Consider the following 27696-nt stretch of genomic DNA (forward strand, 5'->3'; position numbering starts at 1 on the left):
TGGAACTTGGGTGGAAACCCACGTGGACATGAGAACAAACAAACTCCTTTTGGACAGTGGCAGATTCAAACCCAGGTTGCTGCCACTGTAATGTATTATAGCACATCTGTGTATTGCCCAGGAAGGTCTAAATGCATTGATAAATTGAGGATTTAATGACCAAGTGGACTGAGGGCTTCAGGAAGACTAAGGTTGATCACTCTCCTTTACACAAAAATGGCTGTGTCGTGGTGGAAGTGGAGAGCAAAAAGTTCTTTGGTGTGCATATAGAAGATGACCTATCTTGGACCAGTAGCACTTCCTCATTAGTCAGGAAGATGGAGCAGCGTCTACATTTTCTCAGGAGGTTGTCGAGATACAAAAGCCAATATCCATCAATCTTTTTGAATTATGATTTACACTATGTGCATCAATGCTTCATTTATAAGATGTAGTATAGGTAATGATGTATATACATGAGTTATGTTCCCAGGATTAACATAACTCGTGTATATTAGCGATTATATTAAGGACAGGAAAAGGCTATGAGAGTTGTGAACTCAGCCAGCTCCTTTATGGGCAGTTACAAAAGGAGGTGTCTTCAGAAAGCAGCCTCTATGCTCAAGGACCCTCACCACCCTGGCCATGCCCTCTTCACACTGCTACCATCAGGAAGGAGGTACAGGAGCCTGAAGGTGAACACTCAGTGGCACAAAAACAGCTTCTTCCCCTCTGCCATCAGATGTCTGAATGGACAATGAACTGCAGACACTACCTCACTTTTCTTTTTATTAAAAAATGCAATTTTGCACCTGTAATGCTCCCACAAAACAATAAATTTTATGAAAATATACTTGGATTTAGTGCTTGAATGCATTCCCTTGTTAGATACAAAATAACAGGCTTAGTCCTTTAAAATTGAGCTGCATAGAAATTTCTCAGAGCAGAGTCTCTGGAATTCTCCCTGAGGGTGGTGGAGTCAAGGAAATGCCCTCCCTTCATCCATCTACTAGAGCCCTTATAAGTTTCAATGAATTCGCCTGTATTCTTCTGATCTCCAGAGAAATCTGGATCAATCTGCTCAGCAACTTGTATTGTGCTGTTTAATGAATCTTTGCTGCTCTCCCTCAAGGGTTTGTATTCTTTTAGATAAAGAGACCCACAGTTTTTACATTACTGATCGAGGCCCCATACTTCCTCTTGTGAGTGAAGTCTAACTTGCCATTTACTGCACCTGCATGTCAACATTCAGTGACTTGGATGCATAGGTCCTCATGAGCAGATTTCAAATGGTGAGAAATTAGGTCATGATCTGCTTTGTGCGTTGAAGTAGGGGATTCTGTATTTTTCTACCTTGCATTTCTTACTGATTCTCTTGGTCCAACAACAGTCTTAATCACAATCTCATATATCATCACCATCAAACTTAGAAATGGGAAAATAAGCAGGGAAATGAAATTGATCCACATGTTAATACTGTACTGTTGTGTAAATGTTTATGCTGATTGTGGACAACCTGTGCTCTTTACAAGATTTTTTTGTAATTGCCTTGTTTGGGATGCTTCCACAAGTCGCTAAGCAGCATTCTCCTTTTTTGCAGATGACCAAAATGTTGGACTTGCTGGAAGACTTCCTGGACTTCGAGGGCTACAAGTATGAAAGGATCGACGGGAGTGTGACTGGTGGAATGAGACAGGAAGCCATTGATCGATTCAATGGTAAATGCTTCTGCTTTTGAGGAAGGATTCCTGTCATTTGCATCCTCTGGTTTCTCTTAACCTTTGTTCTAATTTTCCATTCTCAGCACCAGGCGCTATACAGTTTTGCTTCTTGCTGTCGACTAGAGCTGGGGGCCTTGGCATTAACTTGGCCACGGCAGACACGGTTATCATCTTCGACTCGGACTGGAACCCCCACAACGATATCCAGGTATGGTATGGCACCATCCATTGGCATCTTGTTGGCAGTTCTGCTAAATTAGCCAGGTTAGATTTATGAACATGCTTTTAACTATTAAGACTTAGCAGCTTAATTAGCGCGATTCTCTTGACCGTTTACCATGCCAGTGACCCAGGTTTGAATCTACTGCTGACTTGAAGGTACGTGGGTTTTTCCTGGTGCTCTGGTTTCCTCCCAGCCTCCAAAGATTAACTGCGTATAATTGGGCAACTTGGGTTTCAATGGCCGGAAACTGTTGTGTTATTTAAAAAAAAATCACATGCACGCATTGCCAACATTGTTAACATGTGGGCCAAACTACCTTATCAGGTATCTCATATGCCACCATTACTATCTTGTCTATTTGAGCTATCAACTTTAGGGGTCCTTTGGTCTATGTCTCTGTTTCTCAGGACCCCTTTCAGCCAATTAATGATAACTTTTTAAAGATTGTTAATGGTACATCATGGTCGAAGGGCCCCCTTCCAGCCCATGAACCCCATGCTGCCCAATTAACTCTGTATATTTTGGATGGTGGAAGGAAAAGGGAGCACTTGGAGGAAATCCATACAGACAGAGCCAGTTTTGAATCCTGGTCGCTGAGCTGTCATCCTGTTGACCTCCCCCTGCTGCCCTGAATTAGACCTTTCAATAGCTTGCATTTTTTCTGGTATTAAATTCCATCTGACATTGCTTGCCCAACATTCCAGTTGGTGAATATTGTCTTGAGCCCGAAGGCCATCCTCCTTGCTTTCAACGTCCAAAGAGAGAGCTTTCTCATTTCAAGTTGATGCCCTTTGTTGGGCTGTGACATGATTACTCTTTCTGCTTTTCCCCTTCTGACTGCCCTCTATAAGTTGTGAAAGTTACATGGTTGAGATCAAAAGATTTCTGTAAATGAGATCCAGCTGAACCACAGTTAAGTAGGAGTCCAGGGATGAAGGCTTTCCAGTCTCCTTGTAATGAGGTTTAATTGATGCTGTCATTCTGGCCAGAGCCCTGAATTTGATGCTCCATGTTCTGGTCTGACTGGTGGTGAGAGGAGCCCTCCTAGTCAAATCCTTCCTTTACAACTGGAAAGTCACCCACAATGCATATGTCTGAGAATACTGTGGTGGAGTGGAGACAGTCACCCACCTTTTTGCAGAATGAAGATTTGCAGAGAGTGTGCAGAAGAATGGAAGGGTCCTTGTCATAGTTCATCCTCAGCAGCAGTGTGACAAGAGGACTCTGATTTATGTGCTGTTTCCAGGGAACATCCAGAACTGCTGGAAGACCATCAACTCCGTGAAAGACGTGCTTTGGTCGGCACACGGAGATGTCAGTGAGAGAATGCTGCTAGCTGACACGTTACAACCTGCAGGAATACATGCTGATGCTTGGCACAGCCACACAAGGGCACAAGGACTATGAGGAAGGATACAGTCTAGAATCCCTCTGTTACCAGACATTGAGGGGCTGACCGAGGGGAAACCCTTCAAACATCAGAGGGGAGAGTTATGATAGGGTGCCATAATATGTAAATACACATAACACTTGGGGTTCAAAGAGACTGAACGTTTTTTAAACAATTTATTTTAAGTGCTTTTTGCTTTGCAGGCTTTCAGCCGAGCTCACCGCATTGGCCAGGCAAACAAAGTGATGATCTATCGGTTTGTCACTCGAGCGTCCGTTGAGGAGAGGATAACGCAAGTGGCCAAGAGGAAGATGATGCTTACTCACCTCGTGGTCCGGCCTGGTCTTGGCTCCAAGACTGGGAGCATGAGCAAACAGGAGCTGGATGACATCCTCAAGTTCGGCACAGAGGAACTCTTTAAGGGTGACATTGAAGGTAAGATATCAACACTTAAGAGAAGTAGAGGATAAAGAGGAGCTGTTTTGATACTAAGGAAAGTGCTGATTTTCTTAGGCAAAGGATTCGGAATTAGATTTGTATGGTACATTTAAAGCACGTATGGTTTCCACATTCCACTGGAAGGATTGTCAAGGAGAATGTGGAAGATAATACGATTATAACAAGCTGAAACTGGGGTAAGAAAGAACCCTAAGGGATTTCAGTAGCAATATTTAAACTTAAGGACTTGATAAACTAAACTTAAAGTTTAAAATTAAAAACAATATCTTATCAGCCATTTTCCATTTGTCTTCATCAAGGATCCCAACCAGAAATGTTGACTGGCCATTTCTACCCATGGGTGCTGTCTGACATGCTGAGTTCCTCCAGCTATTCTTTGCCTGAGAGCGTTCTTTCCACGTGAGGAAATTGTGTGAAACCTTGTGGTCCAAAATATAAATTGTTTAACCCTTTGGACTCTGGCCATTTTTAACCTTGTGTCATATACTCCAGACTGGATCCATGGGTAAATCTTGACAGTATTAAAGTACATTATGTAATTAGGTATAAAACCAGTCCCAGAAAACTGGGACACGGAGTATATGTGGTCGTTGGTAGTCCTGAAAAACCAGGGCATGGAGTCCAAAGCGTTAACGTAACCAGCAGGGAATTCAGAAGGATCATTTTTATTTTAATCCAGAGTGATAACTTCCATGAGGTAATTGAGGTAAGTCTTGCAGATTCCATTCAGGGAAGACACTTGAAGAAGGAATTGGAAACTTGTATTGATGGGATGAGGTAACTTTGGCATCAGAAGCTTTGTGCAGGGTGCAGAAGAGCTGCAGGCCATTTGTCTTGTCGTCTGTCTATGCATCTAGATTAACTGAACAGTAAGAAACATCAGACGATTGGAGAGAAAGGTGATATGCGTCAAGGCTATTCGAGCAATTGAATGCTTATTTTGTGTAACTTGTAGGCATAATCACAAAATTTGGAATCCGTTCATCTTGCCATTCAGCGACTTAAGTCTAGGTGAGTGAGAGAAAGTTATTTCCGTTTCCATGGAAACTTTTATGCTTTGTGAGCATTTGGGAGCTTGTGGAGTATAGGAAATGCAGCAAGTATAATGTGTGGAGCAAGCTGTGATCATGACTGATGCACCTGTTATATTGACTCCACTTGAGTGCAGCACATTCTTCGTACTGGTCTGGAATTGTGGATTTGGATTTGACCCCATGGTAATTTGACCACTGCATTAATGCAGCCAATCTGCGACAGTCTGCTTTTAGGGATCAAACTTCGAGTCCTCTATTTGCAAAATGTGGGTGTTGTATTCATTGTCCTGGACTAGTTACTCATTCCATGAAGTAGTAGAGATACTTTGTTGATAGTTTAATAGTTTTAGATTTAGCCTAAGTTTCACTTGTGAAGGCCATTAATGAACTAGCATGAATTTTTAATCACAATCTTCAGTTTTGTAGTTGCCAACTCCTTGATCCAAAATTGATTTTGCTATCTGTTGTAATATTGTGCCTCTGGACCAACAGTCCAAATGTATTGATGGTGGTTGAGTAACTTGATAGTAATTTAGAAATACAGCACAGTAATAGGCCCTTCTTGCCCACAAGCCCGTGATGCCCAATTAACTGACAACCCTGTACGTTTTCGACAGTGGAAGGAAAACGGTGCACCCGGTGGAAACCCACTCAGAAACAGGGAGAACGTAGAAATGTCTTAAAGACAGTGCCAGATTCGAACATGGGTCACTGGCGCTGCAAGTATTGCACTAACCTTGACGCTAGCCATGCCGCCCTATTGGTGTTGAGTTTATTATTGTACACATTGTACAATATACATAATAAACCAAAATTCTTACTTGTTGCAGAAAAACATGTGCTTCATCAACAAAACCTAGTATACATTAAATTAAAAATGATATGGAGGAGTCACGTGATGGAGTAGTGGCCGGTCGGGGAACTCCAGCCCTCTCCGGAAAAGTTTAAAAAAAAAGAGAAAAAACAAAGGCACAAAAACTAAAATAAAGTGAAAATAAAGGTGTGGAGAAAATGGCAGCGAAGAAAGAAAAGCCAAAAGCAACGGGAAGAAGAGAAGAAGAAAAGACGTCGGAAGAAGGTGAAGGCCTTACCTGTCCAAGGAGGCCCGCTGTGGAGAGAGAACCCCACTCCCTCAGGTCAGTTGAAGCCCCAAGCTCGGGACTACAAAAATGGCTCGGGGAGCCAAACAAAAGTGCACAACCGCGCATGCGCAAGACAAAAAGAACACTGATGGGAGGGGGGACTAGCTGAGGAGTCGATCTCCACAGCTGAAATTGACAACCACAACAAAGCAGCAAGAGGAGAACATAGAAAATAACGAGAACAAGAAAGAAGAGAGTAAAAAGAAATCAAAGAAACAACAGATGACCAACCCAGAGGAAGAAGACCAGCAGCAAGACACCTCTAATAAAAATAAGAAGACCAAAAATACTCAACAAGATAAAACAAACAACTCAACAAGAAAACCAGAAGAGACAGAGGTAAAGGACACAGATCCTGGAGTGGACTCAGAAGAAGAAGAGGAAGAACACAGAGAAATGGAAGAAGAAGGGAACGGCAAGTACATGGATATATATATTTTTTTAAAGAATATATGGAATCAATAAAAGAATGGCAATCACAAGAATTCAGTGAAATAAAAAGAAGAGTAAAAAGTACAAAAGAAAAAATGAATAGATTAGAGATGATCATGTCAGATATAGGGAAAAGAGTGGACAAGGTGGAAGAACGAGAAACTGCCATAGAAATGGAAGTAGATGACTTGAAAAAGAAATTAGAAGAATCTGATAAAAAAGTTAGAGACACAGGAGCTGTTAGCTCAGAAGATAGATATAATGGAAAACTATAATAGGAGAAACAATATAAAGATAGTGGGCCTTGAGGAAGATGAAGAAGGCAAGAATATGAGAAAATTTATAAAAGAATGGATCCCCAGGGTCCTAGGAAGACCAGAATTACAGGAAGAAATGGAAATAGAAAGGGCACATAGAACATTAGCCCCTAAACCACAACAAAAACCAAGATCCATTCTAGTAAAATTCCTAAGATATACAACAAGAGAAAATATATTGGAGAAAGCAATGAGGAAAATAAGAGAAGACAAAAAGCCACTGGAATACAAAGGTCAAAAAAAAATTTTCTCTCCAGATATAAGTTTTGAACTCCTGAAGAAGCGGAAGGAGTTTAATACAGCAAAAACGATCCTATGGAAAAAAGGATATAAATTTATGTTAAAGTACCCAGCGGTACTTAAAATAGTTATTCCAGGGCAGCAAAACAGACTATTCTTGGATCCGGAGGAAGCACGAAAATTTGTAGAACAACTACAAAACAGACAGAGAGATGAAGACATGTAACGAGAACAAAAATGACCACAAACTATATATGTGTATGTATATTTAAAAAAAAATAGAGTATAGATAAGAACTAAGAAGGGAAAGTAAGGGAAGAAAGGAAGTAAGGAGGGAATTAAGAGAGTGACCTTTGTTATATATGAAGATTAAAATCTTTTCTGGGGAGGCTGGGTGGGGAAGAGTTACGGTCACTGCGAAATCAGCTGACGCTTGCAAGTGATTTCGCAAATTCAAATGGAGAGGGGAGATGTGGTTGCCCGACAAGGGACAAAGGGCAACTCAGGAAGGGGAGGGGATAGTGGGGTTAAAGGAATTTTAGATAGGAGAATAATGGAAATATTTTATGTTTTAGAAATGTTGTCTTATAATGTGTTCAAAAAAAGAAAGCAGAAATGGATAAGAAGGAAAGGTGATGATGAGAAAACGGAAAGGAAAGATAAACAAAGTATGAAATGGCTATGTTGAACTATATGACTTTAAATATTAATGGAATACATAACCAAATCAAAAGGAAGAAACTTAAATTTACTGAAAAAAAAATTGATATAGCATTCATACAAGAGACACACTGAACTGAAGTGGAACACAAGAAATTAAAGAGAGATTGGATAGGACATGTAACAGCAGCATCATATAATTCAAAAGCTAGAGGAGTAGCTATATTAATCAGTAAAAATGTACCAATCAAAATAGAAGAGGAAATAATAGAACCAGCAGGGAGATATGTAATGATAAAATGTCAGATATATTCGGATTTTTGGAATTTACTCAATGTATATTCACCTAATGAAGAAGATCAAAAATTTATGCAAGATATCTTTTTGAAGATAGCAGACACGCAAGGGAACATACGATTAGGAGAGGATTTCAATCTTAATTTGGATTCAAACATGGATAAAACTGGAAAAAAAATTAACAGAAAGAACAAAGTAACCAAATTTATAATTAAATCGATGCAAGAAATGCAACTTTTGGATATATGGAGGAAACAACACCCAAAGGAAAAGGAATATTCATATTATTTGGGTAGACATAAAACATACTCAAGAATAGACCTATTCCTGTTATCAGCTCGCATGCAAGAGAGAGTTAGGAAAACGGAATATAAAGCTAGACTATTATCGGACCATTCACCCCTGTTATTGACAATAGAGTTAGAGGACATCCCACCAAGAATGTATAGATGGAGATTAAACTCCATGCCACTTAAAAGGCAGGATTTTAGAGAATTAATTGAACGACAAATTAAAATGTACTTTGAAATAAATACGGAATCAGTGAAAGATAAATTTATACTATGGGATGCAATGAAAGTGTTCATCAGAGGGCAAATAATAAGTTATGTAACTAAGATGAAGAAGGTCTACAAGCAGGAAACAGAACAATTGGAAAGGGAAATAGCAAATATAGAAAAAGAATTAGCAATGAAGGAAGACACAACTAAAAGAAGAGAATTGGCAGATAAAAAAAATAAAATATGAAACACTACAAACATATAAGGTGGAGAAGAACATAATGAAGACAAAACAGAAATATTATGAACTAGGAGAAAAAACGCACAAAATTCTAGCATGGCAGCTTAAGACAGAACAAACTAAGAGAATGGTATTGGCATTAAGGAAAAAGACAAGCAAATCACATATAATCCAACGGAGATTAATGAAAACAGAGAATTCTACGACCAACTATATCAAACTGAAAACGAAGGGAAAGAAGATAAAATAGATGAATTTTTAACTAAAATTGAACTACCGAAATTACAAACAGAGGAACAAAATAAATTAACAAAACCATTTGAAATAGAAGAAATACAGGAGAAAATAAAAAAAACTACCGAACAATAAAACACCAGGAGAGGGTGGATTCCCCATAGAATTCTATAAAACATTTAAAGATTTATTAATTCCTCCCCTTCTGGAATTAATCAACCAGATTGATAAAACACAAAGCTTACCAGAGTCATGTAAAACAGCAATAATTATAGTAATACCAAAGACAGGGAAAGATCCACTTACACCAGCGTCATATAGACCAATATCTTTACTTAACACAGATTATAAGATAATAGCTAAACTATTAGCAAACAGATTAGCCGACTATGTACCAAAAATAGTAAATCTAGACCAAATTGGATTTATTAAAAAAAGACGAACAACAGACAATATCTGTAAATTTATTAACTTAATTCATGCAGTAGAAGGAAATAAAACTCCAACAGTAGCGGTTGCTTTAGACGCAGAGAAGGCCTTTGACAGAGTAGAATGGAATTATTTATTCAAAGTATTACAAAAATTCAGCTTACCAGAGAAATATATTAATTGGATTAAAGCATTATATAAGGGGCCATTGGCGAAAGTGACAGTAAATTGATATATATCAAAACAATTTAACTTAAGCAGATCAACAAGGCAGGGATGCCCACTATCTTTTATTGTTCGCATTAGCCATAGAACCATTAGCAGAACTGATAAGAGCAGAAAATAAAATAAAAGGGATAAATATAAAAGACAAGGAATATAAAATCAGTCTATTTGAAGATGATGTTATAATATACTTAGCAGAACCAGAAATATCAATAAAAAATTACATAGCAAATTGAAGGAATATGGAGAAGTGTCGGGGTACAAGATTAACGCAAATAAAAGTGAAGCAATGCCAATGAATAATGCGGATTTCTCAAAATTTAAGAAAGAATCACCATTCAGATGGCAAACGCAAGCAATGCGATATCTAGGTATACAAATAACTAAAAACCTCGGCCATCTATATAAACTCAATTATTATCCACTAATGAAAAAATTACAAGACGACTTAGAGCATTGGAAAGATTTACCACTAACACTGATAGGAAGGATAAACTGTATTAAAATGAACATTTTCCCAAGGATACAATACCTATTTCAGACAATACCAATACGCTTAACAGAGAAATTTTTCAAGGAGGTAAAGAAAATAATAAGGAAATTTTTATGGAAAGGGGGGAAACCAAGAATAGCACTAGATAAATTAATAGAATGGTATAAACAAGGAGGCTTACAACTACCAAACTAGAGCCGCACAATTAAGATACCTATCAGATTTTTATCAAACAAGGGAAAAGCCAGATTGGACTAGATTAGAACTAGATTAAATAGGAGAGAAGATACCTGAACATATATAAATGGGATGAAAATTTGGTACAACGTAGGAATTCTCCGGTATTGCATCATCTGCTCAACATTAGGAAGAAAATTCATGTAGAAAGGAATGAAACAAATTACCAATTACCAAAACTAATAATGACACAAAATCAGTTACTCCCTTTTACAATAGATAACCTTTCCTTTAGAGAATGGGAGAAAAAAGGGATCAAAAGAATAGAAAGTTGCTTTTCAGGAAATAAATTACTATCCTTTGAACAAATGAAGGATAAATATAACTCAAGATACAGTGTTGGCATACTACCAACTGAAATCCTACTTGAAGGACAAATTGGGAAGCAGTCTGAGGTTACCAGAGGGAAGTAATTTTGAATATGTGATTACAGACACAATGATAATCAAAAAATTTATAACAAACATGTATATTAAACTACAAGAAAAGGAGAACGAGGAAACAAATGGTAAAACCAAACAAAAATGGGAACAAGATCTAAGCATAAAGAATGAAACATGGGAGAAGCTATGCTCCGGAACCATGAGAAATACAATAAACACGAGGTTACGTATGATACAATATAACTGGATACACAGGCTATACATTACACCTCAAAAGTTAAATAAATGGGACCCAACAGTATCAGACAGATGTTTTCGCTGTAAAAAGGAAACGGGAACAACAGTTCATGCAATTTGGACATGTGAGAAAGTGAAAAAAGTTTGGGAAGATCTAAACCAGATACTAAATAAAATCACAAAAAGCAATATACCAAAAAACCCAGAGATCTTCCTCCTAAGTAATATAAAAAACAAAGAATTTGGACTTGATTTGGATGGAGCACAAAAAAGATTTATGATAGCCCTAGCTGTAGCAAAAAAATATATATGTCAACCTGGAAATTAGAAGATAACTTGAGAATACAACAATTGTATATAGAAATGAATAAATGTATTCCATTAGAAAAAATAACATATAATTTAAGAAATAACATTACAATATTTGAACAAATATGGGAGCCATACATGAAACACAATAGAGAAAACCTACCGTGGACATCTACCACCTAAAATGACAGAAGGAGAAGATAATGAAAAGAACTGGACTCAGTGGAATTTCTTGTTTATTTTTATTGAGTGACAACATTGTTTAACGAGTTTAATGTATCTTATATTCTGAACTTTAAATAAATGGGAGGGGAGGTGAGGGAGGGAGGGAGGGGAGGAGGGAAGGGGGGGAAAACGACACTATATATTTAAGAAGGAATGATCAATATGGTTTATAGTGTGAAAAATAAAAAATGATTTAAAAAAATTAAAAATGATATAAACAAAAGATAGATAATAAATGTCAGATTGTATAGTACTGAAAGAAAGTGACTGCAAAAGTGTACACAGGTCATTTTGTGTTGACGAAGCAGTGTATGATTCGTGTCACACGGGAGGTTCAAGAGCCTGATAGCTGTTGGAAATGTACTGCTCTTGAACTTAGATTTGCTGGTTTTAATTACTGCATGGCTGTAGTTCATGTACCTCTTGATAGAATGATGGAACATAACAGCACAAAAATAGGTCCTGCAGTCTGCTTAGTCACACTGACCTGCACCCAGCCTGTATCGTTCCCTCCCCTTCCCATCCATGTACCTGTCCAAATTTTAAAATGTTAAAATTGAGCTCGTTCCACACTTCCACCACTCTCTGAGTGAAGAAGTTCTCCTGCTTCACCCTTAACCCATGGCTTTTGGTTTGTATTTCACCGTGTGGGGAAAAACCTTACATTTACTCATAACTTTGTATACCTCTATCAAATCTCATTTGTCTATGCTCTAGGGAATAAAGTCTTGATATTTAAATTCGTTTAAATTTATATCCCTTTTACAAAGCGTTGGAAAGCTGGGTATTATCTGCCTTTTGAGCGCTATGTGAACGCATTGAAAGCTGATGTGGGGGGGGTCTAAACTTGAATGGCTTTGATCTGTCAAGATGGGTAGTATCAGAGGTGGAGCATTTGATGCAGGACCAGTCTAAAGAGGTTGCCATACTGCTGTGCTACGTGTCTCGCCTCTTTTGCTTCAGGAAGCTGGCTTGCTGTTTAAAAGGACTCACCATGGACCTGGCATTTCTTCTGTTCTATGTGAAAAAGCAAGCAGGGTACCAGAGATGGCAATAACTTGACTTTTCAGTGTAAAAAAGGCTTTAGTCACACAGCACAGTAACGGTCCCTTCTGGCCCACGAGCTCATGCTGCCAAAACACCCCAACTTTGTTGTGCTATGCTAACACAATGTTTAACCTTTCTCTGTAACTCAGTTTCTGAAGTCCGGACAACATCCCAGTAAATCTTCTCTGCATTCTTTCAATGTAATTGCTATCTTTCATGTAGTTAGGTGACCAAAACTACACACAACACTCCAAATTTGGCCTCGCCAGTGTCTGATACAACTTTACGATAACGTCCCCACTCATATAGTCAATGGGATGGGGAAACCTCAGAGCCAGTGTCACTCTGATGACCTACTTCTACAGTGTCCCATGCAGCCTGTGGCTGCAGTTGCATCTGTCGGGGCCAAATTTTAACTGGTTTCATCTTCCTTTCTCAATGTGTTTCCAGGGGAAAACCGTGATGAAGACAGTAGTGTCATTCACTATGATGGGGCAGCCATCGACCGACTGCTGGATAGAAACCAAGATGCCACAGAAGACACTGACATCCAAAGTATGAACGAGTACTTGACCTCCTTCAAGGTGGCTCAGTATGTTGTCCGTGAGGAGGACAAGGTAAGAGTGGTCTACTCCTCCCTTCACACTAATATCCCTTTTGGCACCTACCCCTGTGACAGCAGAAGATGGTCCACGCACCCAGACCTCCTCCCTCATCACCATTCGGGGTCCCAAGCCGTCCTGAGTGAAGCAACATTTCACTTGTGAATCTGCAGGGGTTCATCTACTGCATCCGGTGCTCCCATTATGGACTCCTCTACATTGGAGAGACTGAACACAGACTGGGAGATCATTTTGTTGAGCGCCTCTGATCTGTCCGCTACAATAGTATGCCGAGAAGGAATACGAAGTGTTGTTCCTCCAATTTGTGAGCAGCCTCAAACTAGCAGTGCACTGGGTGACAGACAGACTTCCTGCTGAAATGCAGTGCCTCTCATGTTTACGATGGGCTTAATTTGCCATTTACACACTCATTCTGAAGGGTGATTAATATTGATTTGTGAATTGTCATTGCAGCACTCTGATTTAACTATAAACAAAGACCTCCCCCCATCAAAATCCGGCGTGGGTCATTCATGTAATTGTTAATGAGGAAACGCTTACTATGGCAGATTTTTTAAATATTGAAATTTAGACATGCAGCACGGCCCACGAGCACGTGCCACCCAGTTACCCCCAATTAACCTACAACCCCTGGTACGTTTTGAACTGTGGGAGGAAACCAGGCCCCTGGGGAAAACCCACACAAACACGGGAAGAATGCGGGATTCAAATCCTGTCGCTGACGCTGTAACAGCATTGCGCTAACTGCTACGCTAATCGTGCTGCCTGTGGTCAGAAGCCATCTTAAATCTGCATGGAGTTTGCATCCATCCAATGCTTTTGGTTACAAGTACCTGATACAATGTAGGAGACCACTTGTTTTGTGTGCCAATAGGAAGAGGAGATCGAGAGAGAAATTATCAAACAGGAGGAGAACGTGGATCCTGACTACTGGGAGAAGCTGCTGCGGCACCACTATGAGCAGCAGCAAGAAGACTTGGCACGGAACCTGGGCAAGGGCAAGCGAGTCCGCAAGCAGGTTAACTACAATGACGCTGCCCAGGAGGACCAAGGTAATTGGAAGAGCTGCTCGGTTTCACTGGGTACTGTGCTGAATAAGAGAGTATGGGGGGGGGGGGGGGTGGGTGATGGGCCTTGATAAAGGGACCCAACTAAAAACATTGACCATTTATCCCCACGGATGCTGTCTGACCTGCTGGGTTCCTCCAGCGATTCTTAAGATCAGAGCATGTGCAGCTTTTATGTATCACAAAAGAAGTTGGGGCTTGTCTGGAGTCTCGATCATCTGAAGTGGGGAGGAATGCTGAGCTGGCAGAGGTAGATGCTGACTTGTCTTGTCAGAAGGCTCATGCTAAAATGGCTTCCAAGATACAGTCAGCTTTTCTCCTGCTAGCATTTTTATAGTGGTGGATTTATAGCCCAGGGAACCTATAGATTGTCTCATTTTACCTCGCCCCTAATCACAGAACCTTAGAACATATCACAGAAATGGGCCCTTCTAGTCTGTGCCAAACAATTATTCCACTTGTCCCACTGACCTGCATCCAGTCATATCCCAACTATTCATAGACCCACCCAAATTTTACTTGAATGTTAAAACTGAGCTTGCATTCACCACTTCATCTGGCAGCTCCTTCCACACTCCTGCTGCTCTCTGAAGAAGTTCTCCTGAAAATTTTCCCCTTTAGTTTTCAACCCATGTCCTCTGGTTTATCTCACCTATCTTCAGTGGAAAAAGCCTACTTGCACTTACTCTATATATTCACATCATAATCACTGCCTCTTATGTTGCATTTTCCTTGCACCCTTTTGTTATTTTTAAATATTTCTCTGCTTTCATTTATAAAAGTTCTTCTTGATTACTACAACAACAGTGCTGAATGAATGTTCCTCCAGAATTTTGAGTGTTGCTCCAACTTTCCAGTTTCTGCCTTCTTTCTTGTTTGCCTCTTAATAAATGATTAATGATAATAAATTTATCGTCATATACATATGCACCAAAATTGCTGTGGCTGAACAGATCTTTGTTTTTTTTTTTGGGGGGGGAGGGGGAAAGAAACTATAACAGTAAACTTTATTGAATTACAAAAGACAATAAATACATAATAAATATTCGCAGTAATCCTTGTGCAAAATAGTGCAGATAGTCTTTTTGTGGTGTCGCAGCAATCCCCTGATTAGTGTAACCTGATAGCTGTTGCAAAGAATCTAGAGGTGCTGATCTTCAGGCTTCTGTACCTTTGAGGGCAGCATGGTTAGCGTAGGGGTTAGTGCAATGCTATTACAGTGCCAGCAATCATGGTTCCTATTCAGCGCTGTTTGTATGGAGTTTGTACGTTCTCCCCTTGTCTGCATGGGTTTCCTCTGACCGTTCAAAAACATGCAGGGATTTTAGGTTGATTGGTATATTTGGGCAGCACAACTCAACCTCATGAGCCGGAAGGGCTTGTCACCGAGTTGTATGTCTAAATTTAATTTAAAAATGCTGCCTGAAGGGTGCATTGAGGAAAGGTTGTACTCAGGGTGGAGGGGATCCTTTATGATGTTGGCTGCTTTCTTGAGACAGCACCTTGTGTGCATCTGCAGTGGATGGAGGTCGGTTAAGAATATTACCTTCTGTGGTTTGTGTTCCCAAGCTCTTGAATTCCCAAACCAGGCTGTGATGCATCCAGTCAGTATACAGTACTTTCAGTAGTGCCCCTGCAGAAATTTGATAGTGTCCCTATGACTTGCCAAATTTCCTTAGTAAGTAGCTTTAATTGTGCTGGCTCCAGGAAAGGTCTTCCAAAATATGGACTGCTTCGACCCTCTCGACCTCTATCCCATCAATTCAGACAAGTGAGTGGTCACTCAGCCTCCTCTCCATAAAATGGTAATGCTGAGAGTAAGATTGTTCTGGTGCCACCCAACCAGATTCTCAATCTCCTGTATTTGAATTTGGCCAAAAATGGTTGTGCTGTCAGCAAGTTTGTAGATTGAGTTGGAGCTGAACTTGACTATACAGGGAATTGAACAGACCTGTGTTGATGATCAGCAAGGAGGAGGTGTTTTCAAGTTGGTCATTTCCTACACTAACATAAATTAAAAAGAAATGCTTCAATCTCTTTACTCCTTTCATCTTTTGACTATTTCAGTCATAAATCAGCAGAAACTAGCTTTTCCCCCATTCATTCATATCAAGCCATCTTCAAATTCTCGATGCCCCATTGGATAATTGCTCTTTGTTCTAATGTTGAAAATCTGTTTCTTGAGTTTTTTTTCTCACAACTAAAGCCTTGGGATCATACAACCTGAATGAACCACAAGAGTTAATAGGGCACTCTATCCACACCAGCTTATTGATTGAGGCCTTTATATTAGTTTGCTTCCTCCACCCCATTTAATCACATATTTATCTGAAAGCTTGAGACTCATTTAATCTACTGCTCCTCTCTTTCAGACATACACACTCCATCATAAATTATTTCTTTTCCTTCATTCTTACCAATTTTGAATGGTTACTTACCTATAAACTCCCCTGTAGGGGTGGCACAATTAATGTAGGTATTACAGCGCCAGTGACCTGGGTTTGAATCTAGCAGTGTCTGTAAGGAGTTTGTACGTTCTCCCTGTGTCTGAGTGAGTTTCCTCCCACCCTTCAAAATGTATGGGGATTGTAGGTCAGTTGATGTATTTGCTCAGCATGGGCTCGTGGGTCAGAGGGGTCTGTTAACGTGCAGTATGTCTCAATTTAACTGTAATTTTTTTAAATTAAAAGATTATACTTGCCCAGGTCCATCTCATAAAGCTTTGGTTTATTTGTCACAAAATTACCGACATAGTGAGAAAGATTCTTCTCTGAGCAGACTAACAGGTTATCACTAATCTTCGTACAGCTATGTAAAGAGTACAATTTGCAGACAGGGATTGCAATGAAAAAAATCCATTAGCAAGGGCAGCATGAGAGCACTGTTGTGGGGGTTCATTTTGGAGCCTGATGGCTGTAAGGAAGAAATTGTCTTTGAGCCCTGTTGATGTGCGCATTCACTCACTTGAGCCTTCTGCCTGATAATGGAAGGGCAAAGAAGGTCTTTTCAGGATGGGATGGGTCCTTTGGGATATTGGCTGCCTTTCCCAGGCAGCGGGAAATATAGATGGTGTCTGCAGAGGAGAGAGAAAGTTTTGGTCATGTTCAAGCTGCATTCACCACCACCTGTGGCTTTTTTGATCCTGAGCAGAGCATCTCCCAACCCACGCCCTGATCCATCCATCTTGTGTTCCAAATGGCTGACCCTCTTAAACAATGTGGGAATGACAGCATGTGTCCTACCAAATCTCTTCAATTCTGATGGTTTGGTTTTCTCGAATTTTAATTGCTCCCACATCGTCAGCTATCTCGTAGTCCCTTAAGTTTGGAATGCCCTGAAAACAACCCCTTCAGCCCTCTCTTTTCAAAATGCAGCCTCTCGTGAAAATTAAGAACCTGCAGATGCTGAAATCAAAAGCGTTGTAAGTACCCAACAGGACAGGCAGCATTCTGTGCACCAATTAGTAGAATTAATTGAGATAAAGAGCTTTTGGTATGTTCTGAGCTCACAAAATTGCAGTCCTTTTCTTCCATTGAGGATCAAGTTAAGTATGAGTTTCATGTGGGTGATCTGTTTTTTAAAAAAATTTTTGGTGCCTCCCTGTGGTCAGATGTTTCATCAAAGCATGGAGCTATTGTACAGACTGATGTTCTAGTTGACTTTGATTTTTGCAACTTGCTGCTCCTCTCCTTGGCCATCCTTCTGACCTCGCTGATGGGTGAAGGAGGAGAGAGAAAAGCAGTTGGAGTTGCCTGCCATGCTTCCTGCAATTGGTTTGCAGTGAATCACTTGCTAAGGTGACCACCCATGCTGCACATCATCGACGTGGCTTTGATGCAGGGTGAAGGAGTCAGCGAGAACCTCTGGATCTTTGTGCTCGGTTTACAGTGCCACTGTTAACAATTGCTGTGCTTGGTTTTATGGTGTATGTACCTATTGGGTTGTGGGGCATGGAGTTCTTGCCCATTTTCTGTTCAGGCTTTTGTTTAATCCTATGCATCAGATGAATTCCTGTCCATGCTTGCAAGCATTTTGCTACAAAAACGGAATTAACAACAAGAGTGTGTATCCAAGCTACCTGATCATTATGATGACACCTTCTTGAACTCAGTCTCGGCTCAAAGGAGCCTTCATGAGCAATCACAAACCTGAACTGAGGGAACTTTTTAAAAAAAAACCTGCGAGAGCACAGGGAATCTTGTATAATGAGAAAAAGAAAGTGATATATTAAGAAGACAAGTAATAAACAAGGTTTTCTTTTTTTTAATCTTTTTGTCTGCTGCAGACTGGCAGGATGATGTTTCAGACAACCAATCAGAATATTCAGTAGGCTCGGAGGAAGAGGACGAAGACTTTGATGAAAGGCCTGAAGGTCTCTCTCTACATTTTGTCCTTCGATTTGGAACGCCAGTTTGTACCTGATTTTAATTTTGTTCTAAGGAGCTCAGCCTGTAGATGAGATGGTCAGATGGAATTTCACGTGGAAATTCAAGACTACTAGATTGACTGGGTTTGTACCTGGAGAATGTGAGCAGTTCAAGCAGTGCGTCTGCTTATAGAGAGCATGGACTCTACATGCAGGATTAAGTCCAGGCACAGAGTATGTCTGTGGGACTGTTTGTGTTTAGTGCATGTCCTTCCCATTACAGACAGTGACAGCTACTGCCGCAGTTTGACTACATGGGACAGATGTGCTGGGTTAAGATCGTGGAAAGAGTATGCTCTGCAAAGGGAGTGCATGTAGATATGCTCTGCAGGGCGTGTGCACAAGTGCACTTGCTTCGCTGCAAATGGAGACAACCCAAACGTTTAAGTTGAAATGTTTCCCTTTTGTGTTTTTTCAAGGTCGCCGGCAATCCAAGCGTCAACTTCGAGGCGAGAAGGACAAACCACTTCCACCGCTGCTGGCTAGAGTGGGTGGGAACATTGAGGTAATGTGCAATTGGTACTGAACTACCTAACTCCTCTGCAGTTTAATTCTCTTTCTAGTAGCCCTGTAGATCCAGTGGGCCAGCTGATAGATGTGGTCTACCTCGTGCGTTAGGGGGTAGTCACTGGAATGAGGAACCAAGTGCTGGAGGAACTCAGCAGATCTTAATGTATATGGATGCTGTGAGACATGCTGAGTTCCTCCATCACTTCTGTGTTTTTTTTTTAACTACAGTCAGTGTCTACAGACTTTCATGTCTCACTCCACGCTAATGGAGAAGCAGAGTTCACTTGTTCCTAAATTAATTTGGATATGAATCATATTTCCTCCTGTTTGCATTACATGTAACAGCTTCATCAGTTGTCCAAAGGACTATAGGTATGTGCTGCTTAATGTCTGTCCGGACAACGTCCCATTGTGTATTGTCTCTGGCCCCATAGAGTTCAGTAAATTCCTGATCTGAGAATGTGACATAGCGGACGTAGCTGGGGAGGGGGAGATGAGGGAAGTGGGGGGGAGGGTAAGAAGCAATAGGAGGACCTAGATGGGAGGGTGGAAGGGAAAGAAGCTGAGAAGTGATCGGGAGAGGGAAGAGGACAAAGAAGGATGGCTCTATGGTATGAGAGGAATGGAAAAGAGGTGGGGAGCTGAAGGAAAGATAGACGAGGACGAGGGATTGAACAGAAACTGGAAGTTGATATTGATGCTGTCTGGCTGGAGACCGCTGAAATGAAATATAAGGTGTTTCTCTAATTTATGAGTGGCCTCTGAGGCAGGTCATAGAAGTGTTAACGCCTTCTGAGATGTTTACCAGCTGTCCTATTATCGGCATTGGTTTGTACTTGCAAGTTTGTTAGTGCGCTGTGTTACAAGGTAGGAATGATCTTACTATGACCAGGGATAGCCAGTATGTATAATTAATGTCGTCTTCTCACTTCAGGTAGAATGTTTGTAGCTGAAGCTTTGGAAAGGCTACAGAAAGGGTTGACTCGGATGTTGACTAGTTTAGAGGGTTTATAACCATAATAACAATTACAGCAAAGAAACAGGCCATTTTGTCCCTTCTAGTCAGCACAGAACTACATACTCTCCTCTAGTCCCACTCACCTGTATCCTGCTCATTATCCTCCATTCCCCTCCCATCCATATACCTATCCAATTTTTCTTAAATGACAAAATTGACCCTGTCACCACTATTCCTGGAAGCTCATTCCACACAGCCACCACTCTGAGTAAGAAGTTCCCTCTCATGTTACTTCTAAACTTTTGCCTCTTAACTCATGACCTCTTGTTTCAATTTTTCTACCCTCAGGAGAAAAAGCCCATCCACATCGACTCTATCTGTCCCCATAAAGTTAAATACCTCTATCAAATCCCACCTCAACCTTCTACACTCCAAAGAATAAAGATCTAATTCGTTCAATCTTCCTTTGTAATCTAGATTCTGAAACCCAGGTAACATTTTCATAAATCTTCTCTGCCCTCTCTCTACCTTGTTGAGATCCTTCCTATAATTCAGTGACCAGAACTGCACACAGTGCACACATGACCTCACCAATGCCTTGAACAGTTTCAACATCACTTCCAACTCCTGTATTCTATGCTTTAATTTATTAAAGGCCAGCATACCAAAAGCCTTCTTCACCCTATCAAATGAGTCTACCTTCAGGGAACAATACACCGTTATTCCTCAATCTTTCTGCTCCACTGCATTCCTCAATGCCCTCCCATTTACTATGAATGTCCTGTTTTAATGATTCCTACCAAAATGAAGCCCTTCACACTTATCAGCGTTAAACTCCATCTGCCATCTTTTAGCTCATTCTTCTAAGCAGTCCAAATCCCTCTGCAATCTTTGAAAACCTTCATTATCCACAATTCCACCTATTTTAGCATCATCTGCATATTTACTAATCCAGTTTACCACCCCATCATCCAGATTGTTAATGTATATGTTAGGGAGAGAATTTTCCCTGGAGCATCAGAAGCTGAGGGGAGACCTAATAGTTTGCAAAATCACGCGAGGCATTGATGGGGTGTCCTAAAGTATGGCAACAAGCCCTGCGGCCCAACTTGCCCATGCCGACCAAAATGTCCCTCTGACAGTCATCCCACCTGCCTGTGTTTTAGTGGTTAGTCAGAATCTTCCCCAGTGTGAAAGTGCAAATTCTTTACACGGAGTGGTGGGTGCCTGCAATGAGCTTTAGTGGAAGCGGGTTTAAATGGTTTCTGGGCAGACATGGGAATATTGTAAGGGTGCAGGGATATCCCATCAAGTGCAGAGTTTTAGTTTGATTTGGATTTTGTGTTTTGGTACATACCTGTGGGCTGAAGAGCCTGTTTCTGTTGTTCTGCTTCATGTTCTTTTAATACACAGTCTGCAAAGTGCAGTGCTGTTAAAATACAGTAAAATAAATGTCCTCAGCATTTTCCTTTGCATTCTGATATGCAACCCAAAGAATGACTAAATTCTGACTTACATCTGGCATGTATACCTAAATGACATTGCACATCTGGCTCTAAAAGCTTCATCTGAGCAGCCAAAGAATGCATTGCACATGCTGTGTGTGGGGTAATCTATTACGAGCACTGCTCTGGGAGCTGTCAGCATTTAAAAGGCTCCAACTCCATTTCCATTACTGGTCTACAGATAGTGTGCGAGGGGAAGCAATATGGAACCATGTCTGGAGTATCCTTGGGGTCGGTGAAAACGTGAATTGAATTGTCCGTTAGTTCTGGACAAGAGCACGGGAAGAAAAGCATCGAGTGAGTGAGAGAGAAGGGGAGGAGGTGGGTAGGTGGTTAATATGGAGGACTGCCAAGTGATGATAGCCTTACTCATGTGAATTAGTCACTGCCTGACTGTCTTGATTTCCTAGAGGGGGTCTTGAGCCCTGGCCCTTTTCTCTCATGCAGGACAAACATTAAAACTGTGAGTGCATTCCCCAAGCAGATTCAAGTGCATCTGTCTTGAAATACACCACTGCACAGTCGTTGCAGAGCAAATGAGGAATGTGAAACTGGTCTTTCAGTGACTTTAATGACCACCTTTGGCTTTACTGATGGCAGACATCTTGGTTCGTTAAACATTTCTCGTGAGAGTGGGGAGGATATCTTGACTGAGGGATTGACGACACCACTTGGTCCTCTGGTCTTTACAAGGATATTGCTAGGGCTTCAAGAACTCAGTTACAGGGAAAACAAACTGATTAGAACTTCATTCCCTGGACTGTCGCAGAATGAGAGGAGATTTGATAGGGGCATAGACAGAGTAAATACATGCAGGCTTTTTCCACTGAGGTTGAGTGAGACAAGAACTAGATGATATGGGTTAAGGGTGATAGGGGAAACATTTAAAGAGAACATTTGGAGGAATTTCACACAGTAGTAGGAATGTAGAAAGAACTACCTGTTGAAGTGGTGAATGTGGGTGGGCTCACCATAAAAATTTGGACAGGTACCTGGATAAGGAGGGTTGTGGTCAGGGTGCAAGTCAATGGCACAAGGCAGAATAATAGTTTGGCATGGACTAGATGGGCTGAAGGGCTTGTTCCTTTGCCTTAGTGTTCTGTCGTTCCATGGCCATGTCAAATCTGAAGGAAAGCAGAATTGGTATTCAAGTCCTGAAACTGGAGTGAACAGAATCATTTGGAAGAGAGAAAGAATTGGGTTGTGGACCAGTGAAGGGCTATTCCACTGTGGAGGAATAGCATTGTCATGAAACAAGTGGATTGAATGTGCACCTTGGGGGCTGAAGCATCTGTCCTTTGTAATTGTCCTCCTTCACATGGACAGGTCTTAGGATTTAACACTCGGCAGAGGAAGGCTTTCTTGAATGCAGTGATGAGGTGGGGGATGCCTCCTCAGGATGCTTTCAACTCTCAGTGGCTGGTTCGAGACCTGCGTGTCAAGAGTGAGAAAGAATTCAAGTACGTGGCCCTTTTGGTTCTGCACTAGAAACTTTCCAGATTTTGTTTTAAATTTGACTATTTTTAAATTCATTGAGTGTTCTGAGTTCAGTGTCCTTAATCCTAGGGCTTATGTTTCCCTGTTCATGAGACATCTGTGTGAGCCCGGAGCAGATGGTGCTGAAACGTTTGCTGATGGAGTGCCACGTGAGGGACTCTCCAGGCAGCATGTCCTGACAAGAATTGGAGTCATGTCACTGGTGAAGAAAAAGGTAAGAGATCAATCCATCGGAAGACACACATGGCAGGAAGGATATTGGAATCTGGATGGTAAGAATTTGGTGGTGAAGAGGCAAATGAAATGTTTATTTTTAGAAGTCATTTTTAGAAGAATAGTATACAAGAGCATGGATGTAATGTTGAGATAAAAACATACAGAAATGCTGGAGGAGCTCAGCCAGTCTCTTACGAATGATTCAGGCCTGAGCCCTCCTTCGAGGAATAAGAATAGGAAGGTGTTAGAATAAAGACAGGAAAATGGCAGGGGGAGGTGTCCAGACTATCAAAAGACTATATATGATAAGAGGAGGGCTGAGAATTGATTTTGGTTGTGTAAAAGGAGACAGGGAAAAGGGGAGAGAGAGACAGCTGGGGAAAGTGTGTCGGGAAGAGGTGGGGGTTTAACGGAAACCAGAGAACTCTATGTTGATGCCCTCTGGTTAGAGGGTGCCCAGGTAGTAGATGAGGTGTTGTTCCTCCAGTTTGTGGGTGGTCTCAGACTGGCAGTGCTTGAGATCATTGTCAGACATGTCAGTAAGGAAATGGGGTGGGGAATTGAAATGGGCAGCCACTGGAAGATCCACGCTATTGTGATGGACAGAGCAGAAGTGCTTAACAAAGCGATCTCCCAGTCTGCGCCCAGTCTCTCCGCTGCTTCACTTGGAAGGACTGTTTCGGGGCTTGCATGGCATTGAGGGAGGACGTGAGCGCACAAGTGGAGCATCTCCTGCAATCACATGGGTAGGTGCCAAATAGGGAGAAGTGGACAAGTGAGTCACAGAGGGAATGATCCCTGCAAAAGGTGGAGAGGGAAGGAGAGTGGAATATGTGTCTAGTTGTAGATTCCTATTGTAGGTGGAGACTCTAGTGCACTGGTGAGGCCTCACTTGGAGGACTGTGCATAGTTTTGAGTGCCTTATTTGAGAAAGACATGCAGGTGTTGGAGAGGATTCAGAGAAGATTTATTAAAATGATGCCAGGAATAAAGGGGTTAGACTGTACTTGTTGGAATACAGAAGGATGAGGGGGACCTCATAGAGATATTTTGAATGCGGAGACATTTCTTTAGTCAGAGGGTCATGAGTCTGTGGAACGTTGCCAAAGGCACCTGTGAAATTGAGGTTGTTGGGTGTATTTAAGGTAAATGTTGACAGATATTTGATTAGTCAGGACATCACGGGTTATGGGGAGAAGGCCGGGGAGTGGGGCTGAATGAGAGGATGGATCAGCTCATAATAGAATGTCTGAGCAGACTGAGCCGATTGGCAAACTTCTGCTCCTATAATCTTGTGTCCTGACTTTAGTTTTGAAAGGCTGGATCGACAGGTCCAATTGTTTTATTGTCATGTGTATTAAGTTACAGTGAAAACTTTTTTGCAAGCTATACAGGCAAGTCACAGTCACATACATGGTACTTGACGTGAAATTGTCTCGATTTGTTATTCAGGGGAATTGTGTCCTGGTTGATCAAGCCTGTTATATATGCTGAAAACCAACCTTTTTTTTAATGGGAAATGGCCCCTCAGCAATAAACAGCAGCCTGGGATAGAGAACGTTAATGTTGGCAAGACCTTTTTACATGCTGCTGACTGCAGCGAGATAGATCCTTGCTGTGCCTGGAGCAATGGCTTGTCAAGCTTAAGGCTTGACTTGCCAGCTACCCAGTGAGTTCCTACCCTGCCGTTGTTGGGTGGGCAAAGTCAGTGACATAATTCTGGTCATTTGCAATGCCCCCCTAAACTCACATTCCACCTTAAGCAATCCCTATGCCATAAGTGCTCTGTGATTAGTAATGGATAGTTTAAGGTGGTATGTGAGTGGACAGAAAAAGGTTTGAAAAACCGCTGTTTTAATTGTACCTAATTGACTCGTTTTGTGCACGGTTTCATAACTCCAAAGGAATTGGGCCAATGACAATTTTTCTCAAGCATAATATTTTAGTAACATACCCCCTTCTCCCCTCCCCCTGCAATCTCAGGACTGCCTAGGGATGTGGGCAGTACTCACCTCTCTTTGCTTTGGTGCCAGGTGCAGGAATTTGAACACATCAACGGGAAATGGAGCATGCCAGAGTTCATGCCTGATGTCAGTGCCGATTCTAAGAAATCGTCCAGAGCCTCGTCTCCTCTGGTGAAAACAGCGACTACTACCCCAGACCCCAGCTGTAGTAACACCCCCTGCACATCCAAACCAGGTACTGACTTGGTTTACCTTTAGACAGTGCAGTCTTCCAAATGTGAGATGGCTGAGGGCTCGGGTGAACACTTTGCATGCGAAAGCTAAGTGCAGAGTTGCTGTGTAAAGTGCAAGATATGTTACAGACCAACTGAACCTTGTGTCTAATTGATTTATTTTTGATTGGTCAGCCACTCCTGCGCCAAGTGATAAGTTGGAAGGAACTGGGAATCCCATTGAGAAGGAACTGACCGAAGGCAAAGAAGAAGAGGCAAATGGTGGGGAAAAGCTGGAAGCAGAGGTAGGTCCTCAGTGAGGATGGCACTAATGTTGGAAAGGCAGGTTCATTGGATTGTTACTTCTTCGGTTATTGAAGGGTACCTCAGAAGGGTGGTGCTGAGGAAAACATCAGCCATGAACTGGCTTGAATGTTGGTGCCTGCTTCAGATTCTGTTTATATAGAAAATAAAAATCTTCACACAGTACAGGCCCTTTGGCCCATAGAGCTCTGCTGGCCTGATAACCTACTCGAACAAGTGCCTTGAACTTCAATGCCGCATAACCCTTCAAGATTTGTTTGTCATGTAATAAAACAGGTGTAATATTAAATTAAATTGACTTTGGTCTGCTATAAGGCAGACAAATGTTCGCCATCAACATAAATTTCCCAGCTCCCCTAACAGTCAGAGAAAGAGAAATAGAGTTGAGTCACCCTGGAATCAAGCTCTCCTGCATCCTCCACAGCCACACAGACTTCAGTCCAAACCATCGGCAACCCGAGCTCCAGATTCAAATCTCCATCAAGATTAGGAGGGCTTTGCGCCCTCGACACCCCATCGCATCCTTGTTCTGAGACCTGGGATCCCTTCAGTCTCCAGCAGTCCACAGCCTAGTGTGAGTCCTTTGACCATTTTTGTCAGTTCCATGTGCTCATCTGATAGTCTCTTAAAAGATCTTATTTTACCTGCCTCCACCAATGTTGCGGGCAGCACATGCGATACACCCACCACTCTGTGGAAAAACGTGCTTCTTCCATCTCCCCCGTACTTTGTCCTAGTACCTTAAAACTATGCCCCTTCGTGTTAACCATTTCAGCCCTGGGAAAATGCCTCTGGCTATCCACGAGATCAATGCCTCTCATCATCTTGTACACTATCAGTCACCCACTGCCCCATGGAGAAAAGGCCAAGTTCACTCAACCTGATTTTAGTAATCAAAAAAGATTAATCTCGAAGTTGTAACACGGAAAGGTGAATGAATAAAGTGAACAGATGCAATGAAAGTATTATTTGCTGCAACTTCTCAGCTACATAAAATGCTCAATGCATAGAAGACTACACAGAAAACAGGCCATTCAGCCCTTCTAGTCTGTGCCAAAATATTCCACTAGTTCAATTGGCTTGTACCAGTCCATAATCCTCAGACCTCTCCCATTCATGTATCTATTCAAATTATTCTTAAAACTTCAGCCCACGTTTACCATGTCAGATGGCAGCTTATTCCACACTGCCACCACTCAAAGTGCAAAGTGCCTACTCGCGTTTACTCTATCTGTGCCCCTCATAATTTTGTATACCTCTATCAAATCTCCCCTCATTCTTCTGCACTCCAGGGAATAAAGAGCAAAGTCAATTTCATTCCCATCCATGAATCTGTTCAAATGTTCCTTCAATATTAAAATTGAGCCCACATTCACCACCTCAGCTGGCAGCTTGTTCCACACCCCCACCACATCCCTTTTGACAATTCCCCTTTCACCATTAACACACATCTTGTTCTTGTCTCACCCAACCTCAGTTGAAAAGGCCTGCTTTCATTTACTCTATCTATGCCCTTCAAATTTTGTATACTTCTATTCAATCTCCGTTACTCAACACTCCAGGGAATAAAGTCCTAACATGGAATTCAGTTTCTTAAGTCTCATCAACATTCTAGTAAATTTGGGAGGAGTCACGTGGTGGAGTAGTGGCCGGTCAGGGAATTCCAGCCCTCTCCCGAAAAGTTTTAAAAAAAAACACACACAAAGCACAAAGGTACAAGATTAAAATTTATAATAAAGTAAAAATAAAGCTGAGAAGAAAATGGCAGCGAAGAGAGAAAAGTCGAAAACAACGGGAAGAAAAGAGGAAGAAAGAATGTTGGAAGAAGAAGGTGAAGGCCTTACCTCTCCGAAGAGGCTCGCCGTGGAGAGAGAAGCCCGCTCCCTCAGGTCAGTGGAAGTCCCGGGCTCGGGACTACAAAAATGGCTCGTAGAGCCGAG

General features: G+C 41.4%; 1 protein-coding gene across 4 annotated transcripts in view; it reads left to right on the plus strand.

Moving 5' to 3' along the window:
• chd3 (chromodomain helicase DNA binding protein 3) overlaps window positions 1–27696 on the plus strand; it is a 153666-nt gene that overhangs the window by 68064 nt on the left and 57906 nt on the right. For 3 of the 4 annotated variants that reach the window (XM_069920140.1, XM_069920138.1, XM_069920141.1), the window contains 11 exons: window positions 1580–1697; window positions 1784–1908; window positions 3517–3748; window positions 12905–13071; window positions 13952–14129; window positions 18430–18516; window positions 18990–19075; window positions 22870–23003; window positions 23110–23254; window positions 25290–25455; window positions 25628–25737. In XM_069920140.1, coding sequence (XP_069776241.1) covers window positions 1580–1697; window positions 1784–1908; window positions 3517–3748; window positions 12905–13071; window positions 13952–14129; window positions 18430–18516; window positions 18990–19075; window positions 22870–23003; window positions 23110–23254; window positions 25290–25455; window positions 25628–25737 — 1548 coding nt within the window. The remainder of the gene's footprint in view (window positions 1–1579; window positions 1698–1783; window positions 1909–3516; window positions 3749–12904; window positions 13072–13951; window positions 14130–18429; window positions 18517–18989; window positions 19076–22869; window positions 23004–23109; window positions 23255–25289; window positions 25456–25627; window positions 25738–27696) is intronic. The other variant, XM_069920139.1, reaches the window with a different exon arrangement.

The sequence above is a fragment of the Narcine bancroftii genome, chromosome 2 (assembly GCF_036971445.1).
Source record: "Narcine bancroftii isolate sNarBan1 chromosome 2, sNarBan1.hap1, whole genome shotgun sequence".
NCBI classification, from domain to species: domain Eukaryota; kingdom Metazoa; phylum Chordata; class Chondrichthyes; order Torpediniformes; family Narcinidae; genus Narcine; species Narcine bancroftii.